Source organism: Zalophus californianus, chromosome 6, assembly GCF_009762305.2.
Source record: "Zalophus californianus isolate mZalCal1 chromosome 6, mZalCal1.pri.v2, whole genome shotgun sequence".
In the NCBI taxonomy this organism is placed as follows: domain Eukaryota; kingdom Metazoa; phylum Chordata; class Mammalia; order Carnivora; family Otariidae; genus Zalophus; species Zalophus californianus.
In genome coordinates, this window is record NC_045600.1 from 28,337,723 (window position 1) to 28,359,889 (window position 22,167).

Genomic DNA, 22,167 nt, shown 5'->3' on the forward strand with positions numbered 1-22,167 from the left:
TCTATGATTCTGTTTATGTAACATGCCCAGAATAGGCAAATCTACACAGAAAGTAGGATAGTGGCTGCCATATGCCGGGGAGAGAAGACAACGGAAAGTGACTTATTGAGCACAGGGTTTCTACTTGGGGTGATGAAAATGTTCTGGAGGGGCGCCTGAGTGGCTCTGTTGTTAAGCGTCTGCCTTCAGTTCAGGTCATGATCCCGGGATCCTGGGATCGAACACTACGTTGGGCTCCTTGCTCGGCAGGAAGCCTGCTTCTCCCTCTCCCCCTGCTTATGTTTCCTCTCTCGCTGTGTCTGTCTCTGTCAAATAAATAAATAATCTTAAAAAAAAAAAGAAAATGTTCTGGAATTAAGACGGGGTGATGTTTGTACAATTTTCTGAATATACTAAAAAAAAAAACCCACTGAATTATACATTATAAAAAGGTGAACTTTAAGGTCTATGAATTCTATCACAATAAAGATGGTTTTTAAAAAATGACCTCCTGATGTTCCACTTTAGGAAAAAATTGGCATTATCCTGTGAACTGAAGATAAACATGCCCTAAGACTCAGAAATTCCACTTCTAAAAGCACACATGAAATTTTTTCATGTGACTGAGGAAGACATATTACCTGTAATACAGCAAAACATATTACCAAGAAATAGAAACAATCCATATGATTGTATCATTAGAAAACTGACAATTCCTGGTACACCTCTACAATGCAATGGTATATAGTGCCGATAAGTAAATAAATTAGAGCTATATATATATATTAGGTGAAAAAAGCAAATTACGGAGTACAGAATTAAAACTTGTGAATTACAGATTTTTATGAATACATAAATATGTAATTAAAGTAAAAAATAGGAGCGCCGGGGTATAAGTGTCTGCCTTCAGCTCAGGTCATGATCCCAGGGTCCTGAGATTGAGTCCTGCATCGGGCTCCCTGCTCAGTGGAGAGCCTGCCACTCCCTCTCCCTCTGCTGCTCCCCTGCTTGTGTTCTCTCGCTCTCTCTCAAGTAAATATAAATAAATCTTTAAAAAAAATAAAAATAAATAAAGTAAAATAATGCACACAGGAATAATAAACACCAAATTTAGGATAATGGATTTCGCCAGTGATTACCGCCGTAGAAGAAAGAAGTGGGAATTAGGACCAACTATGTTTTATTTCTTTGGGAAAAACATCTGAAGCTAGTATCGCAAAATATTGAATGTGACAAAGCTAGGTTTTGTGTTTTAACACAAGGATCATACAACTTATAGAACAGAAATGGCAATAAAATCAAGACGGAAAAGATTTTAAAATAACTTCTCTAAAAAATAGTGGAGATTATGGAAGGAGGGAGTACAGGCACTGTTGTTTTTCACTATAAAATCATTAGGTATTATTTCACTTAATGCTCATTTATCACCAGGATAACAATTGTTAAACTAAGACAAAAAGGAAAACGAATGACTTCACAAACTCGAAAGAACTTATTGTTTATCCTCAGAGTAAAAACCTTAAAAGCAATTAATCACCACTAAATGCTAAAATCATTGTTTTAAAAGGCTGTCGGGGGAGGGGGTGGTACGAAGGGTGGGGGGTGGGAGGGGAATGACACAACTCAAATGGTCTCAAAACATTTACCCAGAAATTACTTATTAATGACAAAGAGAAACAAGGTATCCTTAAAGAGATGTGACCACCTTAACCAAGTTACTAAACTGAACATCACCAAAAACAGGACCAAGAGATACCACGTGCCTCTTGTTATGCTGCACTGAGAACATCATCCATGCACCATTCTTGCAAAAAATGCTTACTCTGAATCTATGAGCAGAGTCAAATTCAAATTGAGACATTCTGCAAAAGACCTGAACTCTTCAAAAAATGTTAATGTCATGAAAGACAAAAACAAGCAAACAAAAAGACAGGAAGGTATTCTGTATTACAGAAGTTGTCTAAAGAGGTATGACAATTCAACACAATGTATAACCCTTGACTGAATCACAGATAAAACAAAAAGCAGCTGTTATGAAGATTACTAACGAAATTATATATGAACTATTAAGTATATTTAGACAATACTGTATCAGGAAAAAAAAAACCAATACTGTAACAGCCTTAAATTTCTTAAGTGTGATGATGGTTTTATGATCATATAGGAAAATGCCCTTGGTCTTAGGAGAAACAAGTAGTATTTAGAGATGAAAGGTCATGTCACAACTTACTCTCCAATTATTGAGAAAAAAAGTGTACTGTGTGTGTATGTAGAAAGTAAATGTAGCAAAATGTGTTACGAGGATGTTCATTTTACTATTCATCCAACTTTTCTGCAGAATAGAAATTTTTCAAAATAAAAAGGAGAAAATTATTAGAATCCTCTTTCTGCTTTTTCATAAATTTGAAATCCGTAACAATAAAATTTAAAAATGAGAAACAGTTTAACTTACAGCAAGCAGCTGTCTTATAAGCATGTCTGAGGCTTTCTCAGAAATGTTGCCAACAAAAACTGTAGTAGTGGGACCACAATTTTCATCATTTTCTTTAGCCTTTAAGCCTGGGTGATCCTTTCTTGCTCCCAAATGCTTTCCAACCATGGACACAGTTGGTACTAAAACCTAGAGTGAGGAAAAGCAATAAAATTGGAACTGGCAGTTAAATTTCCTATCATGTTTAAAGTAACATTAGTCTAAAAACAATTTTAAAGTACTAACTATATGGCACATTATTAAAGGTTCTACATACTTAATCTAAAGCTTCTATCGTTTTTCATTAATGCAAATTTATTCATGACAAGTTCAACTATTAAGTACCTTTTTTCTTTTAAACAAGATTTGAGAGAGGACACACATACAAGAGAGGGGACGGGCAGATGGAAAGGGAGAGAGAATCTCAAGCAGACTCCCTCTGGAGCCCCGATGTGGGGCTAATGACCCCTGAGATCTAAGGACCCTGAGGATCATGACCTGAGCTGAAATCAAGTCAGACATTTAACCGACTGAGCTACCCAGGCGCCCCAGATTACCTTTCTTTTGAAAACAACTTGGAAAAAGCAAATAAAAATAACTTGGATGAAAATATTTTTATATTTAAGACATAATTCTTAAATGTCTAAGACATCATGAATCATTTAAAATTGTCAAATAGATCCAGGAACTTCTTCACAACTCTACTCTGTACGAATATAAAAGCAAATTTTGGGACGCCTGGCTGGCTCAGTTAGGTATCTGACTCTTGATTTCAGCTCAGGTAGTGACCTCAGGGTCCTGGGACAGAGCCCCACATCAGGCTCCACACTCAGGGGAAGTCTGCTTCTCCCCACCCCCATCTCCTTCTGTCCCTCCCCCACTTGTGCTAGCTCTAAAATAACCCCCCAAATTTTTTTAAATAAGAGCAAATTACAATTATCCCCATTAATCCTCTGACAGAGTATTACTAATACTCTCAGAGCACTCTCCAACACTTAAATTTTACCTTTATCAGTTAGTTATATTTTTTATTTTCCCTTTATAACATTCAAATTTCCAAAGGAACAATCCTACTGATTTTTGTATCTGGAACTGAATTTCGTGAAACATCCACAGCAGGCACCAAATAAATAATGATAAACTGAGGAAGCTGCTCCAAACCCCAACTCCCACCTTTTCCTAGGCTGAAATACAAGAGAGTAAGAGTACCTGTCATGTGGAGGTTTTTAAGATAGCCAAACAATGGGTATCCAATGCAAGAAAAATTGTACTCCCCCCTTGATCTGCAGAACCGTATCATCTTAGTGGTCTGCCTCACAGCAGATTCCTGTTTGCCCACAGAGTTACCATCTCCTTTTTAATACGAATAATACTCCCCTCCCTCCCTTTTCAAAATCCACATGTAGAAAAATACTTGAAAGTAATGAAATCTACCCTTCCTCATAGTGGAATTCCAGATGAAGTCTGATACTCTACCACTTAACTCAAAGAAAAATTCTGGTTAAACAACAGTCAAGACGGTTATTATTTATTCATGTGTTACAGCATATTAGCATTCTGAACTAATATGCTTAGAATGTACAAAAGCTTTGATGAATGTGAAGAATTAAGGCGTAAAGAAGACTGAATAATAAAACACTTTAGCAGAGTAAAGGCTTCAAGAAAACTTTACAAAGCTTTTTAAAGGTATCATACCAGAGGACAGAGAAAAAATAGTTTGGAAGGGGCTAAAAATTAGATGAAAGGATGGAAATATATTCAACACAAATTTCACTTCAAAATTTAAAATTTCTACTAGAATCATTTCTACAGTCTTTTTTTTTCCCTTTTAGGAGAGAGATTAAACGTGTCTGATCATTCTATCTCCCAGGACCAAGACAAGAATAGGGAATGATAAAAGAGCCAATGTCCTAAATCTAAAGTAACAAGTATATGAACAGCCTAGAGAATATAGGTAAATAGGGAGCCTATTTTAAAGGCAACTGCATAATATGCATAGCTGAGTGAAAATGATACTCAAATAAGTAGTATGATATACATGGGTGCTCTCACTCCCTATTATTCTTTTAAATACTTAAAATAACAAGTTTATCAAGGTTTTTTTAGCTTTAGAAGCAGCAACACTACTCTTATCTCCTAATTCCTCCTTAAAATCATACTTACAGTTGGAGCAGGAGCCATAATGCTCATTGGTACAGGAATCATTGGGGTCCCTAAGAAAAAAGCATATTAAAATCTTATGAATACCAGTATATATGACTATATTCTGTATCAATTCCATGGCACACAAATAGGTATCCTCACTCACAGTTAATTTAAATTGAAATATATGACTGATGGAATTGAGATATTGATGAATGCCTTATTTTCAAAAGCAATGTGGTACAGGCTGGTCTATATAAACTTACACAACGACAAAAAACTATTCTAAATGGGAAGACTAGGGCGCCTGGGTGGCTCAGTCGTTAAGCGTCTACCTTCAGCTAGGTCGTGATCCCAGGGTCCTGGGATCGAGCCCCACATCGGGCTCCCTGCTCCGCGGGAAGCCTGCTTCTCCCTCTCCCACTCCCCCTGCTTGCTTGTGTTCCCTCTCTCACTGTGTCTCTGTCAAATAAATAAAATCTTAAAAAAATAAAATAAATAAAATAAGTGCCTGGGTGGCTCAGTTGGTTAAGCGACTGCCTTCGGCTCAGGTCATGATCCTGGAGTTCCGGGATCGAGTCCCACATTGGGCTCTCCCTGCTCAGCAGGGAGTCTGCTTCTCCCTCTGACTCTCCCCCCTCTCATGTGTTCTCTCTCTCTCTCATTCTCGTTCTCTCAAATAAAATTTTAAAAAAACTAAAATAAAATAAAAGCAAAGACTACCATTACAACATGCTTTTGTCTCAGGAGTTTAAAAATCTGGACAGTTACTGATTCATGTTCATCTGATTCAGTACATCCTGAAAGCCATTATCTTACGCAAATACAGATTCACTTACGGCTAAACATGGTATTAATGAATCCTTTAAAAGTTAAAGAAAAAAAGGTATCAAATGAGAAATTAATCTAGAAACCTAGAAAGAATCTTGTTATTGCTGGTTAATAAAAAGAAAAACCATGCAAAAAATATGACCAGTAATCTCAGTTAGTGTCAAAGAAAATCTCTAATAAGACAATCATCTGCTGGCTGCACTGGGCTATTACTGACATCTTAGTGATACCTACATTTTTGTTTTCAACTACACTGTTTATCAACCAGTGACTACTGTATTGAGTGTTCTTGTGTATATAACTAATGAAAAAAATCTTACCATCTGAGCACTAAGAAAAAGAATGCAATGAGGACAAAAATCAGGAAAGATTTGTCTACTTTTCTAATATAAATTTTTAAATGCTTCTAAATACATCTCAAAAAGTTCTGAAATTTCTCTTCAGTTCAAATTTAACATCAACTTAAGAGAATTCTCCATCTAAGACTGGTAATAAATTCTTAAACATTTAACACTATCCATTTATTTTCCAATATAACTTATTTAAATTAATTTTTAAATGAGAAAAACCAAGATTCCTGTCAATATAGTTAACAGAATACTGTATGAAGTAGAAAAAAACATAGAGGTGCCTGGCTGGCTCAGTCGGAGAAGCAAGTGACTCTGGATCTCAGGGTCATGAGTTCGAGCCCCACATCAGGTGTAGAGATTACTTAAATACGTATGTACATAAACTTTTATGAAAAGAAGAGAGAAAGACAGACTTCAAAATCAAACCCGGCTTCAACTCTTCGTTCTATCATGTCTATGCAACCTTGGGCAAGCTCTTTAAGCCGCAGTTTCCTCAATTCTGCTGAGGTAATTTCTTTGGAGCACTTGTGAGACTAAGACCACTTATGTATTGCATTTAAATACAGTGGGTGCTCAAAACTGTAATTCATCAATCTGTATATCTAAATTTTTCATTTTTAACTTTGCAAAACAAAAAGTCCTCCTCCCTTTATCATAAACTGTAATCTATATGGCACCTTTTCCATAGGTAAAATTTCTATTGAAGAAAAATTCAGGGGCGCCTGGGTGGCTCAGGGGGTTAAGCGTCTGCCCTCGGCTCCGGTCATGATCCCAGGGTCCGGGGATCGAGTCCCACATCGGGCTCTCTGCTCTACGGGGAGCCTGTTTCTCCCTCTGCCTCTGCCTCTCCCTCTGCTGGTACACGCATGAGTGCTCTCTCTAATAAATAAAATCTTTTAAAAAATAAAATAAAAATAAAGAAAAATTGAGAAAAAGACAGTGGGAAATTTTTTTTTTTTTTTTTAAGCAAGCTCTACACCCAACATGGAGCTTGAACTTAAAACCCTGAGATCAAGAGTTGCATGTCTACAGAATGAGCCAGCCAGGTACCCCACTGCTTTTTCCTTTTTAACAGTTAGTTACTAAAAGCTTTTTGTTTTTGTTTTTTTTTAAGATTTTATTTATTTGTCAGGGAGAGAAAGCACAAGCAAGGGGAGAAGCAGGCAGAAGGAGAAACAGGCTCCCTGCTGAGCAAGGAACCTCATGTGGGAGTCCTGACCTGAGCCAAAAGCAGATGCTTAACCGACTGAACCACCCAGGCGTCCCAACAATTCTACAGGTTTTACAGTTATGTTTCCTACCTCAACTTACTAATACCATATAATACAGAACTCACAATGGAAAATGTATTTCTACTCATTACGAAAATCTACACATGCTAAAGTGAAAAGCAGCAAAGAACACAAGGACTGAACAGTGTAGTACTAGTTGAGTTTTTAAAAAAAACAGAACTGGGGAAAGGGTAAACATAAGCAAACACACCAGGATATGCATAGTATGTGTCTGGAGAATTACACACCACAAACTGTTAAGATAGGCTATATTTGGGGGAAGGAAATTCTCAGGAACCGTAGGGGGAGAAAACTTAGTTTTTCTATATGCATGTATTACTTTTTAGGGAAAATTTATGGTTATTTTTCAAATTGATTTTCTAATTTAACACAGAATGTAACCATCACACTTAGAGTTCAATTAATTGCACTAACAGGCAAGACAAGAAAATTATACATGAATATGGATATTATGGTCTTGAATTACTACCTTAGTTTAGCATATTATTTCATTATTTACCTTTTAAAGTAGTGATGCTACACACAGAATGCAGAATGAGCTGCAATTAAAGTTTGATTTATCATCTAAATATATTTCCCTAAACAGAAATGATACTGTATGCTGTTGTAAATAGAACCAGAATTAACAGGTTACCAGTCTGAATAAATGCCAACATCAGTATGGCAATGACCAAACAGTCAAGAAGAAAAACTGACAGTCTGCTTTCGGGGTCTACTGACCCATCTTAAAAAATTATGCAGAGAATAGTCTTAAGAGAAACAGGTTTCATTTACTTCTACTTCTGTTTAATAATTCGGTATAATGTTTATAGAAAATGTTAAATTTAGTGTTTGCGGGCGCCTGGGTGGCTCAGTTGGTTGGGCGACTGCCTTCAGCTCAGGTCATGATCCCGGAGTCCTGGGATCGAGTCCCACGTCGGGCTCCCTACTCAGCAGGGAGTCTGCTTCTCCCTCTGACCCTCTTCTCTCTCGTGCTCTCTATCTCTCATTCTCTCTCTCTCAAATAAATAAATAAAATCTTAAAAATAAATAAATAAATAAATAAATAAATAAATAAATTTAGTGTTTGCTTTTTAAAAATTCAAAGGAGGGGCGCTGGGTGGCTCAGATGGTTGGGCGTCTGCCTTCGGCTCAGGTCATGATTCCAGGGTCCTGGGATCAAGTCCCATATCGGGCTCCCTGCTCTGCGGGGAGCCTGCTTCTCCCTCTGCCTCTGCCTCTCTCTCTCTCTGACTCTCATGAATAAAAAACATAAAACATTAAAAAATAAAATAAAATAAAATAAAAATGCAAAGGAGGGCGCCTGGGTGGCTCAGTCGTTAAGCATCTGCCTTCAGCTGAGGTCATGATCCCAGGGTCCTGGGATCGAGCCCCACATTGGGCTCCCTGCTCCGCAGGAAGCCTGCTTCTCCCTCTCCCACTCCCTCTGCTTGTGTTCCCTCTCTCACTCTGTGTCTCTGTCAAATAAATAAATAAAATCTTAAAAGAATAAAAATAAAAATTCAAAAGAATTTAAAACCTTTTCTATAAAATCAATCTCTTTAGAAGGAAATTAAGGCACTGATTTTTCACTGTCAGCTTTCCTGATTCTGAGTAAGTGATTAAGCTTCATTCCCAATCCCTTAAATTTCTTCACAAAGAAATAAAAAGCAAACTATTCTTTCCTTTAAAACTAAACATAAGGGTTTTGTTTAAAAAAAGAGTATCATGGTTACTAGAAAGGGCTAATAGATCTTCTTATGAGACTAGGGCGCCTAGGTGGCTCAGCTGGTTAAGCAACTGCCTTCAGCTCAGGTCATAATCCTGGAGTCCCTGGATCTAGCCCCGCATCAGGTTCCCTGCTCAGCAGGGAGTCTGCTTCTCCCTCTGACCCTCCCCCCTCTCATGTGCTCTCATTCTCTCTCAAATAAATAATAAAAAAAAAAATCTTACGAAACTAGAAATTTATGAACAAAATCAGGATATATGAACGCCCCCCAAAATTGTTGCCCAAATGAAAATGGCTCAGGACACTGTTGTTCTTATGTTATTAATCTGTTAGATGGTTGACAAATAACTTTATTCAGTTTTCTGTTAACATTATTCTCAATCACCCTATTCAGCAGAAATTCATTTGTATAGTACATTACAGAACAGCTAATTACAGACTAAAATTCAGTAACTGTTCCATGAAATAATAAACTGGTTTTAATTCAATTTTTTTAATTTAATTTAAATACGCATTTCAAACTATACCCCTGGCAGCAAGTGGTAACAAATACACATCCATTATTACCTAGAAGGACAGCTTAAAACAAGTTGCTACAAACATAAATGTCTTAAAAATTTGTACAAACACTGCATTCTATTCCACGATATATATGCATAAGTACTTGTTCTAACTTTTAAAACTATGATTTACCCCCAAATTCCTGAAGTATTAAATAATATTCCAGAAACATTGCCATGTTTATCTTGTGGCTTTTCACACCTACTCCAACACTGCTATATACTTGACCTAGGAATAGGGAGGCCCCCAAAGCTGAGCCTCTAGAATATATGTTATGAATTAACAACCCATCTTATGAACCAACTTCAAGGTACTGCTGACTTAAGAGTCAAGCTCTTTAGAAAAACACTGTAATTTCAAATAGATCATCCAACAGTTAAAAACAGGTCTCTGATGTAAAGCTTTCCTCAAACAAAATATTTCTGGATGATTTACAAGAGCATTCACTGATTTCAGCCTGAATTACAGATTCTAAGTGGGAAAAAAAAGCTTTTAATATGCAAATTAAGGAGAGTTCTTAGATATGGTCTTTTGGAAGGGAAACCGATGTTTTATAAAATGTTTTCAGTCCCACTAAAATATAAAAATATCTGAACTACCACCCATAAACCAAAGGAAAACTCTTGCTCTCCCAGGCCAAGCAATGTTAATTATGTACCTTAAGATAATGGTTCTCAAACATGGGTTCTCTAAGCTATGCTTAAATACTTAGGAATCCCCTGTTAAAAATTGTTAAACTTGTGGGGCGCCTGGATGGCTCAGTCGTTAAGCATCTGCTTTCTGCTCAGGTCATGATCTCAGGGTCCTGGGATCAAGCCCCACATCGGGCTCCCTGCTCCGCGGGAAGCCTGCTTCTCCTTCTCCCACTCCCCCTGCTTGTGTTCCCTCTCTCACTGTGTCTCTCTCTGTCAAATAAATAAATAAAATCTTAAAAAAAGAAAATTGTTAAACTTGTTAAAAATAAAGATTCCTGGGCCCCAGTATTTGAGGATCTGAATCTGTGGGTTGGAGTGGAGCTTGAAAAAAAATTTTTTTTAACCTCAGAGTTTTGGAGAGAGGAAGCTTTTATATGGTTATTTGGAAAGCTCTCCAAAATATATTGTCAAGCATAAAAAGGCAAGAGGCAGGGCCCCTGGGTGGCTCAGTTGATGAAGTGTCTGCCTTCAGCTCAGGTCATGATCCCAGGGTCCTGCAATCTAATCTCACGTTGGGCTCCCTGCTCAGCGGGGAGTCTGCTTCTCCCTCTATCCCTCCCCCCTTCTCATGATCTCTCTCTCACACTCTCTCAAATAAATAAAATCTTAAAAAAAAAAAAAGCAAGAGGCAAAACAGTATATGTAAGATGCTACTATAAATCTGCATTAAAAGAAAAAAAACTGGGGCACCTGGGTGGCTCAGTAATTAAGCGTCTGCCTTCAGCTCAGATCATGATCCCAGGGTTCTGGGATCGAGCCCTGCATCAGGCTCCCTGCACCGCGGGAAGCCTGCTTCTCCCTGTCTCACTCCCCCTGCTTGTGTTCCCTCTCTCGCAGTATCTCTGTCAAATAAGTAAATAAAATCTTTAAAAAAAAAAAAAAAAAACAGGGCGCCTGGATGGCTCAGTCCTTAAGCTTCTGCCTTCCGCTCAGGTCATGATCCCAGGGTCCTGGGATCGAGCCCCGCATCAGGCTCCCTGCTCTGCAGGAAGCCTGCTTCTCCCTCTCCCACTCCCCCTGTTTGTGTTTCCTCTCTCAGTGTCTCTCTCTGTCAAATAAATAAAAAAAACTTGAAAAAAAAACAGTACATAAAAGAATATATATTTAGGGGCAGCCTGAGTGGCTCAGTAGGTTAAGCATCCGACTCTTGATTTCGGCTCAGGTTATCATCTCAGGATCATAAAATCAAGCCCCTATCAGGTTCCTCACTGGGCGTGGAGCCTATTTGGGATTCTCTATCTCCCTCTGCCCCTCCCGACTCACTTGCTCACATGTATGCACGCTCTCCCTCTCTAAAAAAAAAGAAAAAGAAAAGAATATGTACTTACAGCGGCTTGTAATATGCATTAAAAACTAACTGGAAAGATAAAGAAACTAATGAGCCTGTTTTGTTTCCCTCTTTTGGTAAGGGAATAGTAACAACAGTTATGTGGAAATGTGAGCAAAATTTTTCACTGTATACCTTTTTAACTATTGAATCATACAAATTAGTACGTATTTACTGGAATATGCATTATCTATTTTTTTTAAATAAAGGTGTTTCTTAAAAATCTTCCCAGATGAATTTGATACTCAGCCAGATATGAAAAGGACTGTCATAATAAGATACCACATTTACAGAAGGATGCTAACATCTTTCCTACTAACACACAGTCACATGTATCATTTTCCTAAAAAAAGCTATAATGACAAAAGCACAGGTTAAAAATAACAGCAGTATCCACAAACTTACCTGGAGGTACAGGTGGAGGAAAACCAGGAAACTGTGGGGGCGGGATCCCTGGCGGGAGTGCTGGGATTCCCATGGGAGGGCGATTCAAATGAGGGGGGAAAGACATTCTTACTGCAGCGGTCTAAAGAAAAAAATCATGACAAATCATTTTATTTGAAAACTTTGCAATTTGATATGCCTGGTTTGTTGGCCTTCATTTTTAGAGTATCTGCAAAATTCTAAAGTTTTCTTACCCAAAGGAGTTGGCAAAGACCCTCTTTTCTCTGTCTGTCCATTGAGAATTTTTAAAACTTAGATCTTTTCTAAAATAAGTTCCCAAAATGTACACGATCTAAATTCAGGATAGACTCCTACAATCATATGGGAATACATATAAAGGAAGAAAAAAATTTTGAGGTTCAGTTAATATCCAAAAATTAAATACCAAACATCAATGAATTTTTTTAAACCAAACTCAGAATCCAGGAAGATTATCTAACAGTTTTTTTTCTTTAAATGTTCTGATGCATTCATTTTTTTACACACATCAGCACGCTGAAAACTAAATGTACAAAGTTACACGGTATTTGTTGATTCAATGTTGGCCAGTTCCTCAAGGACAAATGAATGTCTCAGTGAACTATAACCCTGAGAGGGAAGAAACCTCCTGACATCAGGTCACACACTAACCACTCAGATATAAAAAGAACATACAATTTGTGACAATGGGAAAATTTCCTAATTTTTGTTAAACTTAAAAGCAAACCCCTAGGGGCGCCTGGATGGCTCAGTCGTTGAGCATCTGCCTTCGGCTCAGGTCATGATCCCAGGGTCCTGGGATGGAGCCCCGCATCGGGCTCCCCGCTCTGAGGGAAGCCTGTTTCTCCCTCTCCCACTCCCCCTGCTTGTGTTCCCTCTCTCACTGTCTCTCTCTGTCAAATAAATAAAAATCTAAAAAAAAAAAAGGAAACCCCTTAACCATTCATGAATGAAATTCAAGAATCAGAAACTAACTTTTTTAATACAAGAATACATTGAGCTGTTTCATTTGGTTTGTGGTATTAGTACTTAAAAGAAATTTAATTTTGGGGCGCCTGGGTGGCTCAGTTGGTTAAGCGACTGCCTTTGGCTCAGGTCATAACCCCAGAGTCCCAGGATCGAGTCCTGCATCAGGTTCCCTGCTCAGCAGGGAGTCTGCTTCTCCCTCTGACCCTCCCCCCTCTCATGCTCGCTCTCTCTCTCTCTCTCAAATAAATGAAACAATTTTGTCCTTTAGTTAAATGAATATAAATATTTAAGACTCCCCTACCAAAAATTTTATATTTTCATCAACATACTTGAGTGTCCAGAATTATTTAAAAGAGTAGAAAAACTATGTTAGGATGTCCTGGGAAGATTCCATGCACCAATTTAAAAAAGCAGCCAAAATAAGTGATCTCATACCAGTGATGGCACTAAATAGTAGTGATTTGATCAACAGGAGATATATCTGCCGGACACTAGGAAAAACTCCCCCTATACTCTGTAACTGAAGGAGTCTAGAGTTGTTTGAAGCTTTAAAAGAACATCTGTCTCTACTACTTTTTGTGTTCCATACATTGATTTACTCACCCTTCAGAAGAGAGAAGATAAAAAGTGCATGTCTTCCACTTCCTCGCCCCCTAATCCCAACAGTTTGGTATATATCGTTGTATTCTTCTAAATACCTTTCTATACACAAACTAATATATAATTATTTGTGTTTTTCTGCAAACAATATAATCATACTATATTGTTAGGTGCATTTCTCCTTCATTATCATTAACATCTCTTCATATCAGTTCATTAAGTTGTATTCCAATCTTTATAATGCAGTAAACTACTATAATACAGGCATATAATTATTATTCAATCAACATGGATGGTTGGCTCCATATTTTGCCTCTTATAATACTGAACATTCTTGGACATATAAATCTATGCACCTGTGCAAGTAATTCTATTACACAGATTAGTACTGCATGTATCTAACTTTACCTCCAAATCATTCTCCAAAGCTAGTGTACAAATCTATATCCCCACCACCAATATACGGGAATGCCCTTTGCTCAGATCCTCACCATTACTAGAGTAAATCAGTGTTTAAATTATAACAATCTAATAGGTAAAAAATACTCTCATTTCAATGTGCATTTCCTTATTCACTAATGAGGCTCAGTATCTTTTTACCTGTTCAACATTTCTTTAGAACGATCTTAGAAAAGCATGCCCTTCAGACTCACAGCTGTTCTTCCTCAGTGTTCTTTTGACTTAATAAATTAGGATAATACAATATTCTATAAAATCTAAACTTCATTTTCAGAAAACACAATACACTTAAAATACTTAGAAAGCTTTACAAATAAAATAAATTCCTAGGATTTCATACACTTAGAAAATAAGGTATTGGAAATGCTTTAAAATATTAAGTATCAGCATAAATTAAAAAGGAAAATACAACTAATTGTGACTGTAAATGTGCTGAATTTTTAAATAATCCTTCTGTAATATTTTTTGCCCAAAAACAAAACCAAATATTCTATAAAAAGGGGGCAGGAGTGTAACTGCTTTTAAAAGAGGGCTACTGTCCTACTTACAGAAACTCTTCTATTATTATAATACTCTATCTCAGCACTTTCTTAGGAAAGCAGTTGATATTAATACCTGTTGAATAAATAAATGAATGAATCAGTAAACCAATTTATTAAGAAGCTCCCATGTGCCAAGTACTATGCTAGCAATGACCCAGTGCCTAGCCTCACAATGTTTACAAAGACTGGAGCACGAATTCATCTCTAGAATTATTTATTGTCAAGTATTAGTTATAACTATTATTTTTTAAAGTCCTATGTTCTTGGTGTTTAAATCATATTTCATGACTTTTAAATGTAAAATTCATTATGTACAAGTTAACCAGATTATGTTTTAGTTTATGCCAATATATCCATTACATTCACTTCTAATTTTTCTATTTTCTATGTCCCTTTCATTTAGCACTGTTCATAACTAGCTTATTCACAAGGCAAGCTTCAAAGGTGAAGGTAATCTTAATAAGATAATGGTCCCTCCTATGGTCAGAAAACTACAATTCTGGTAATCACTGATAAATATTAATGTTCACTTTAAACATCCTATAATGACAGTATCAACCACTTTTTGCAAAATGAACTTTTGTTTTGACATATGTGAAAATGAGAATACACTTTTATAACCATAAGCAAAGTTTATCAGTTTTTACCTACAATTGATAAATTATAATACTCTCATTACAAATTATATAGAGATTCAGGGCGCCTGGGTGGCTCAGTCGTTAAGCGTCTGCCTTCGGCTCAGGTCATGGTCCCAGGGTCCTGGGATGGAGCCCCGCCCGCATCGCATTGGCCTCCCTGCTCCACAGGAAGCCTGCTTCTCCCTCTCCCACTCCCACTGCTTGTGTTCCTGCTCTCGCTATCTCTGTTTTTTATTAAATTTTATTAAATAAAATCTTTAAAAAAATTATATAGAGACTCAAATTTGGTAGGTACTTTGCAGAATAAAGTAGGGAAAAGAACTAGGGAGTGCTTTACTTAAATATGGTGGTCAGGCCTCACCAAGAAGATAGGCAAATGGAACAAAGACTCCAAGGGGCCTAGGCAGAAGCCTTGTATCTGAAGGTAACAGCCTTCCAAGCAAAGGAAACAGCAAATACAAAGAGCCTGAGGTGGGCATGGAGTGTTTCTGGGAGGAAAGCAAGGCCAACAGCTGGAGCAGAGTACTTGAGGAAAGTCAAAGACAAATGCCAAGTATTACTTGGGGGAGGGGATTCAGAGAATGTAGTTACTTTGTAGGCCACTGTAAAGGTTTTGATTTTTACTCTGAATGAGACAGAAAACACTTGAAAGACTTTTGACCTGACTTATATTTTAATAGTGTCACTGGCCACTGTGTTAAAACTGGAGAACAAGGGTAGAATAGAAGTAGGAGTACTGCAATAAAGCAGACGAGAGAGGGTGGCCTGGAATAGGTGGCAGTGGTTAAGTGTTAGATTCTGGATGCAGTACTCTGTGAAGGTAGCCATTGCTACTGAGGTATCATGTGTGAGGTTTAAGAAAAGAAATGCAAAGGTTATTTTATTAGCACTGAAATGACTTAAATGACATTTAAAAATATTTTTATTTTTCACTTTCACTTTGGAGTGTTTCACTTTTAGAGGGGCTCAAAGCATTTTTACGTGCTAGGTATGAAACCTTAAGACCCAAAGTAACAGAAACGAGTACCTATGATGCAAGTGTTCCTTATCTCTAGTGTGGCAGTGGTCACATGGGTTTATTATGCATTTGTCAGAATTAACTGAAATTAAAATGGGTGCATTATAGTGCATGCAAATTTTCTCAACTAATCTCATCTCCTCCATCCAAAACTTTTTCAAAAAAAAAAAAACAACTTTCAAATAAGATTTATCTTTACCACTCAAAATATGCATGCATTCTGCTTTTCTCTTTTTCCTCTTTACACTTTTAAATCACTCCTTATTTCCTACACCATTTACTGCTTACAACCATTCCTCCATTGCAGATTTATCCCAATAAAAACAAATTATTTCACCAGGAATAGATATACTGGCTAACCCCATCGGGACACTGTGTGCCAGCCAAATTTCTGAATGGTGAAGAGGCAAATGAATCAACAGATTCTCCTTAGTAAACACTTATACAACTCATTCATTCATTCAACAAATATCTAGCTCCAATTGTCTGTCAGGTTCTTTTCTAAGCGTTAGTTTTATTAGCTCTGAAAGAGCAAATTTTATGTTACTATATAGTTACACAGCCAGCCCAGTGGCTCTAAACTGAATATAAATGATATGACTATAAAAGGCATTATTCCCTGCAGTTTATAGCCTGCAGGGTATAATGGACTGACATACCTGCCCCAGCCTAAGCAAAACAAAACCTTCAAAACATCATTTCTCAAACTGAATTTCTACAGAAGTGGAGTCTTCGGGAACTATTCCTAAGAAAAAGTGTTCCATGTCCAAAGAATGGGAAATGCTTTATTAACAAAAAGTTTCTTTTGCAGGAAAACTTTTCAGAGGTGTGAAAATACTCAAGTCTCCCAAAGGGGAGCTGATCTTTTTCTGAGATTTCCACTTAGCTGTTTTACCATCTTCGATGATTAGAAAGCAATACTATCTACAGAGAAAAATTAGTGGTAGTCTGGAGCTGAGGTGGGAACAGGGAGTGACGTGCAAACAGGAAAGAGGAATCCTTTTTGGAGTAACAGTTGCACAACTCTGAACATTTACTAAAAAATCATCAAATTACACATTACAAAGAATGTATTTTATGTGTTAATTACACCTTAATAAAGTTGCTTTTAAAAAAAGCAATACCAATTTGGGGCAATTTCAGGCTAAATCCAATTAAGACCTGTAGATTAGACAATACTGCATCAATATTAATTTCCTGATTTTGTTCACTGTACTGTTAAATATGATAATGTCTTTATTCTAGGAAATATACACTGAGGTTTAAGGGCTAAGGGATGTCTCATCTGCAGCTTACTAGCAAAACACTTCAGAAGAAAACTGAAGAAAAAGAGGAGAGGATAAAGCAAATTTGTGAAATGTTATCATTTGGGGAATCTGGGTGAAAGGTATTTGAGAATTCTTTCTACTATTCTTGAAACTTTTTTGAAGTTTGAAATCGTACCAAGTAAGTTTTAAAAAGTAGTATCAGGGGCGCCTGGGTGGCTCAGTCCTTAAGCGTCTGCCTTAGGCTCAGGGTATGATCCCATGGGATCGAGCCCCACATCAGTTTCCCTGCTCGGTGGGAAGCCCGCTTCTCCCTCTCCCACTCCCGCCCTGCTTGTGTTCCCTCTCTCGCTATGTCTCTGTCAAAAAAAAAAAAAAAAAAGGTAGTATCGATTCTAGTGGTGTAAATATTATGTTCTTTTTCTTAAGTTTCAAAAAGGGCAGAAAAAAAGCTATTCAAAAACTTTAAGGCGGAGTCAATCGAAATCCTTTTAGGAATGGCAGTGGTAGTTGTCAGAAAAGACTATCAAGATTAAACAAAATACACAGAATATTTTTGTAAGACATTAAAAGACTCAATGACTACTTCTGCTTCCAAAGTTACAAAATAGTCAATATAATTTTTCTTTAAACCATACATAAATGAGAAAGTACACAGCTAATTTGTGGCCCAAAAAGTTACTTGAAAATCCCAAAGCTCAAATTAGGTCTGAAGTAGTTACCAATGTTAAAATGAACTCATTTTATTTTAGAAACATATTTAAAAGCTTTACCACAGTGGAATAAAAAGATACCAAACCACAAAATAAAAACACTTAGCCCAAACTATTATAAATATATATGGGGCCTATTTGCAACACTGGAACAATAAAAACATTTTCTTCCTAGAAGTGGTTTGGAACCATACCTAAATAAATAAGGGAAAAACCTACTTTGGGTATCCCAAATGGAAATTTGATAACCCCAAGGAGATTTTTTTTTTTTTTTTTAAGTAGACTCTACACCCAGCGTGGAGGCCAACACAGGGCTTCAACTCACAACCCTGAGATCAAGACCTGAGCTGAGATCAAGAGTTGGACGCTCAGGGCGCCTGGGTGGCTCAGTTGGATAAATGTCTGACTCTTGATTTCAGCTCAGGTCATGATCTCAGTGTCTTGAGACTGAATCACACGGCGGGCTCCACGCTCAGCAGGGAGTCTGCTTGAGAGTTTCTCTCTCTCTCTCTCTCTCAAATAAATAAATAAATCTTTAAAAAAAAGAGTTGGACAAAAATAAAAAATAAAGAGTTGGACACTTAACTGACTGAGCCACCCACACGCCCCAAGAAGATAAATTATTTAAAAATATTAACTAACATTTTAACTTATTTCTGTTTACAAAAGTCTTCAACATACATTATCTCACTGAATCTCCCAAATTACCTGGTGTAGATATATTATTCTCCTTTTACAGATGAAGAAGCTAACCTGTCCAAGGGAATAACTGGGTTCCCACAATAAGTGGGTGGGAACCCCAAGGTCATCCCCACTATCCTAAATTACCAATCCAAAGGCTGTTTTCACTGTATCACAATGCCTCTTTCTAGTAACAACATACCAAGAAGAAACTCCTGATTAAGGGTTAACTTTGATTTTATTTATAAAAGTCTATTCAGAGTACACTAGAAGAAATGTTAAGAGTCGGGATTAGGCTCTTAAATAACAATATCAGTTAACTTGGACTAAACACTATGTTACTTAGACGTTACACTAAGGATTTTACATACGTTTTTCTCAATCCCCAATCACAATAACCTATGAAGTGGATACTATTCTAATCCTCAATTTACAGATGAAGAAAACCAAGACTTCAAGAACAGTTAAATTAATTAGAACAGTATACTATCTGCTTGAATCATGAGGAACAGATGATCAACTGGATGCCTTTCAAGGCCTCTGAAGGTTTCTGGAAATCTTTTAAAAAAAATTAAAGTTCCCAACACAACATAAAAATTGTTTATATTCTACTGCCAACTACCTAATTCAGGGCACTTCATACTATAGCAGCCTGGTACAACAGAAGTCCAATCTCTTCCTTCCTTTCGGTCTGTTCCACTCTGTCCAGTATCAAAATGGCTTTTCCACGGCAATATAAATCCACATTACATAACTTCAAAATAATCTTCATATTCCTAGATCTACTTAGAAAAACGTATTTAAAAAGTACTGAAGACCAAAGAAAAGTAAGAAAGAAATAACACATTTTAATGTGGAGCTTGGTCATCGCCTAGAATGAATGGGGATATAATTTACTGCAACCTCCAATGGAGGAAGGGGGCAGGACCACAATAATCACAATCTTAAACAAGAGAACCAGGGGGGCTGCTAAAAAAGGTGGGCAGTAGTTGAATTCGGGTTGGGGGAGTTGGGGGAGTCTACTCGGTGGCGGGCTCTGAATGCCCAAAGAGGAAAAGAAAGAAATCCGTTGGTGGCCAGCACCTCGCTAAAAAGGGTGGGTGCTTGTAAGCAGAGCCTGGGGCAAAAGTGTCCTAGGCCCGGAAAATCTACAGTAGGGCTCCACAAGCTCGGGTTAGAAAGGGGCCTCAGAGAAGGGCTCCCAAGGGGCCAACCGATCATTTTTTTGGCAAACGTGGAGCCCAAAAGGTCCGAGGCGATTCACTCTGTGGCGGACCGTGGAAAGGAAAAGGAAAGTGGGCGACAATGCAAGGAGGAAAGCTCGGGCACTAGGTCCGGCCTCCACGGGCTCCTACTGGGCCCACTGGTTTTCGAGGCCTTTGAAAAGTGGAGAAACCCAAGCCTCGTGCCCGTCCCCTCCCCCACTCCAACCCCCCTTTACCCCCGATCCCACCCCGGCCCTTTCGCAGCCTCCCTGGCTTCCCCTCCTCCCGCAACCGAGGTACCCGGTTTCCCGGTTCCCACACGCGTTCAGAGGCGTGAACTCACCCGCCGCTGAGGAAACAGTACGGTCTTCGCGGTGTTCCGAGCTCCAGGTTACGAGTGGGGTCCACCCGTTCGAGGTTTCTCGGCGCAGCTCGCCGGGAGACTGGTGCCGAAGCGCCTACTCGCACAGGCCGCAAACACAGCCGCGCAGCGCGGGGAGCTTCTGGAGGTCTTCCTCTTGCCCGGCGTGCACTGCGGCCGGGGAGAGTGAAGAGGAGAATCATAGAGAAGAACGCGTATAGATAGTCTTCTCTTTTGGCTCTGAATCACCACGCAGCGGCGAATAACCATAGAGAAGGAGCGCCTGGTGGGGACTAGAAAGGCTCGAGTTGTAAATTACGACCCACCCTGCCATATTTGATTGGAGCTGATTGAATCTTATGACTAGGAGACGCCATCTTGAGGTCAAGGTTCTGGTGCGCACGGGGCGAAGGCTGTTAGAGAATTTACTTTTGGTAGTTTGTGTTTTGGCGCTTATAACTTTGCTGTGTGGCTCATTGAGAGGTTCGGTGTACTGCAAACCGGGCCTCACCTAGCACCTCAATGGAAACTGGGAGTGCTTACCTTTCCCTGGAAAACGGCTACTCTTGATACCGAGAAATAACTGGCAAAGGGCGTGGTGGTTTCAAGTGCACGCGCACACCCTTTGGCCGCGCTAGTAGGGCAAAAGAGGTAGCTAAAAGTACTTGAAATACCTAAAACGGCCTGTAAAAGCTTTTAACATAACTTTCATTCTGTAATGTAAAGGTGCTGAAAAGAACTTCACTTACTAGATTAACGGAAATAAAACTAGATTATTAGAAATAAACTAATGAAACTAATCATAAATGATTCTTCAATTTATGAACATTTATGTTCAAATTATGAACAAAAGCAGTATCTTTTCACAGGCCTTTGTTTCCTAACTCTGGCTTCTCAAAAGGCTTATCATTTATTCAATATAAATTCATTGCCTCCCTGAGTGCCTGGTGCTAAGTGCTGGAAGCATGAAGGTAAATGCAAGTGAGATTTTACCGCTCTTTGGGAAGAGCTGCAAACAACGCGGAACAGATGACAAACTGACCACTGTGTATAAAATTGAAACATACTGCCTTTCCTTGTATGCTTTTCCTATTGAATTTTACTCTATAGCACTTATCACGACTTACGGTACTATATATTTTTATTTATTTTATGGTTTGTCTTTCCCTACCCCACTAGAATGTAAAGGTAAGGAGATCAGGAATTGTCTCTTGCTCACTGCCCTATCCCAGTGGCTAGGACAAGGCCCGGTACATAGCAAATTCTCAATAAATAATTGTTGAATGAAAGAAATGGTTATATGTGAGTACCAACAGAACATAAAATGCAGTGGGAGACTAATGGGAAAGGCTATAACATTACTATCATTTCTAAAATTTACATCCACCTGTATTTCTTATTAGGTTTCCTTACCATTAAGTAGAGCTAATAATATCTATTCCCCAGAGCTATTGCAAGAATTAAATTAATGCATGTAAAAGTATTTTGTTCAGTAAAGCGCTAGTCAAACGCTAGTTACATTTTGCAAATAACAGATTTGGGGGTGCTTGGGTGGCTCTGTCGGTTAAGCATCTGCCTTCTGTTCAGGTTATGATCCCAGGGTCCTGGGATCAGCCCTGCATCTGGCTCCCTGCTCAGTGGGGAGCCTGCTTCTCCCTCTGCCTCTACCCCTGCTTGTGCTCTCTCTTGCTCTCTGTTAAATACATAAATAAAATCTTAAAACAGATTATGCCTTTTTTTACAACCACAGGCATGAACAGAAATCCTTTCAGATTACTCTGTATCCCTTTGCTTTGTTAGAAACATTATATACAGGGGTGCTTGGGTGGCTCTGTCGGTTAAGCATCTGCCTTCTGCTCAGGTCATGATCCCAGGGTCCTGCGATTGAGCCCCGCATCCGGCTCCCTGCTCTGCGGGAAGCCTGCTCCTCCCTCTCCT

At 38.3% G+C, this 22,167-nt stretch overlaps 1 protein-coding gene across 2 annotated transcripts in view; it reads right to left on the reverse strand.

Moving 5' to 3' along the window:
- Positions 1-20,395, reverse strand: part of RBM25 (RNA binding motif protein 25) — a 54,115-nt gene extending 33,720 nt beyond the window's left edge. Inside the window, exons 1-5 of one of the 2 annotated variants that reach the window (XM_027569660.1) lie at positions 20,212-20,395; positions 11,994-12,110; positions 11,761-11,881; positions 4,613-4,662; positions 2,432-2,599 (exon numbers count right to left, since the gene is read on the reverse strand). In XM_027569660.1, the coding sequence (XP_027425461.1) occupies positions 2,432-2,599; positions 4,613-4,662; positions 11,761-11,881; positions 11,994-12,035 (381 nt within the window). In that variant the 5' untranslated portion in view covers positions 12,036-12,110; positions 20,212-20,395. The remainder of the gene's footprint in view (positions 1-2,431; positions 2,600-4,612; positions 4,663-11,760; positions 11,882-11,993; positions 12,111-20,211) is intronic. The other variant, XM_027569661.1, reaches the window with a different exon arrangement.
- Positions 20,396-22,167: the final 1,772 nt, after the last annotated feature.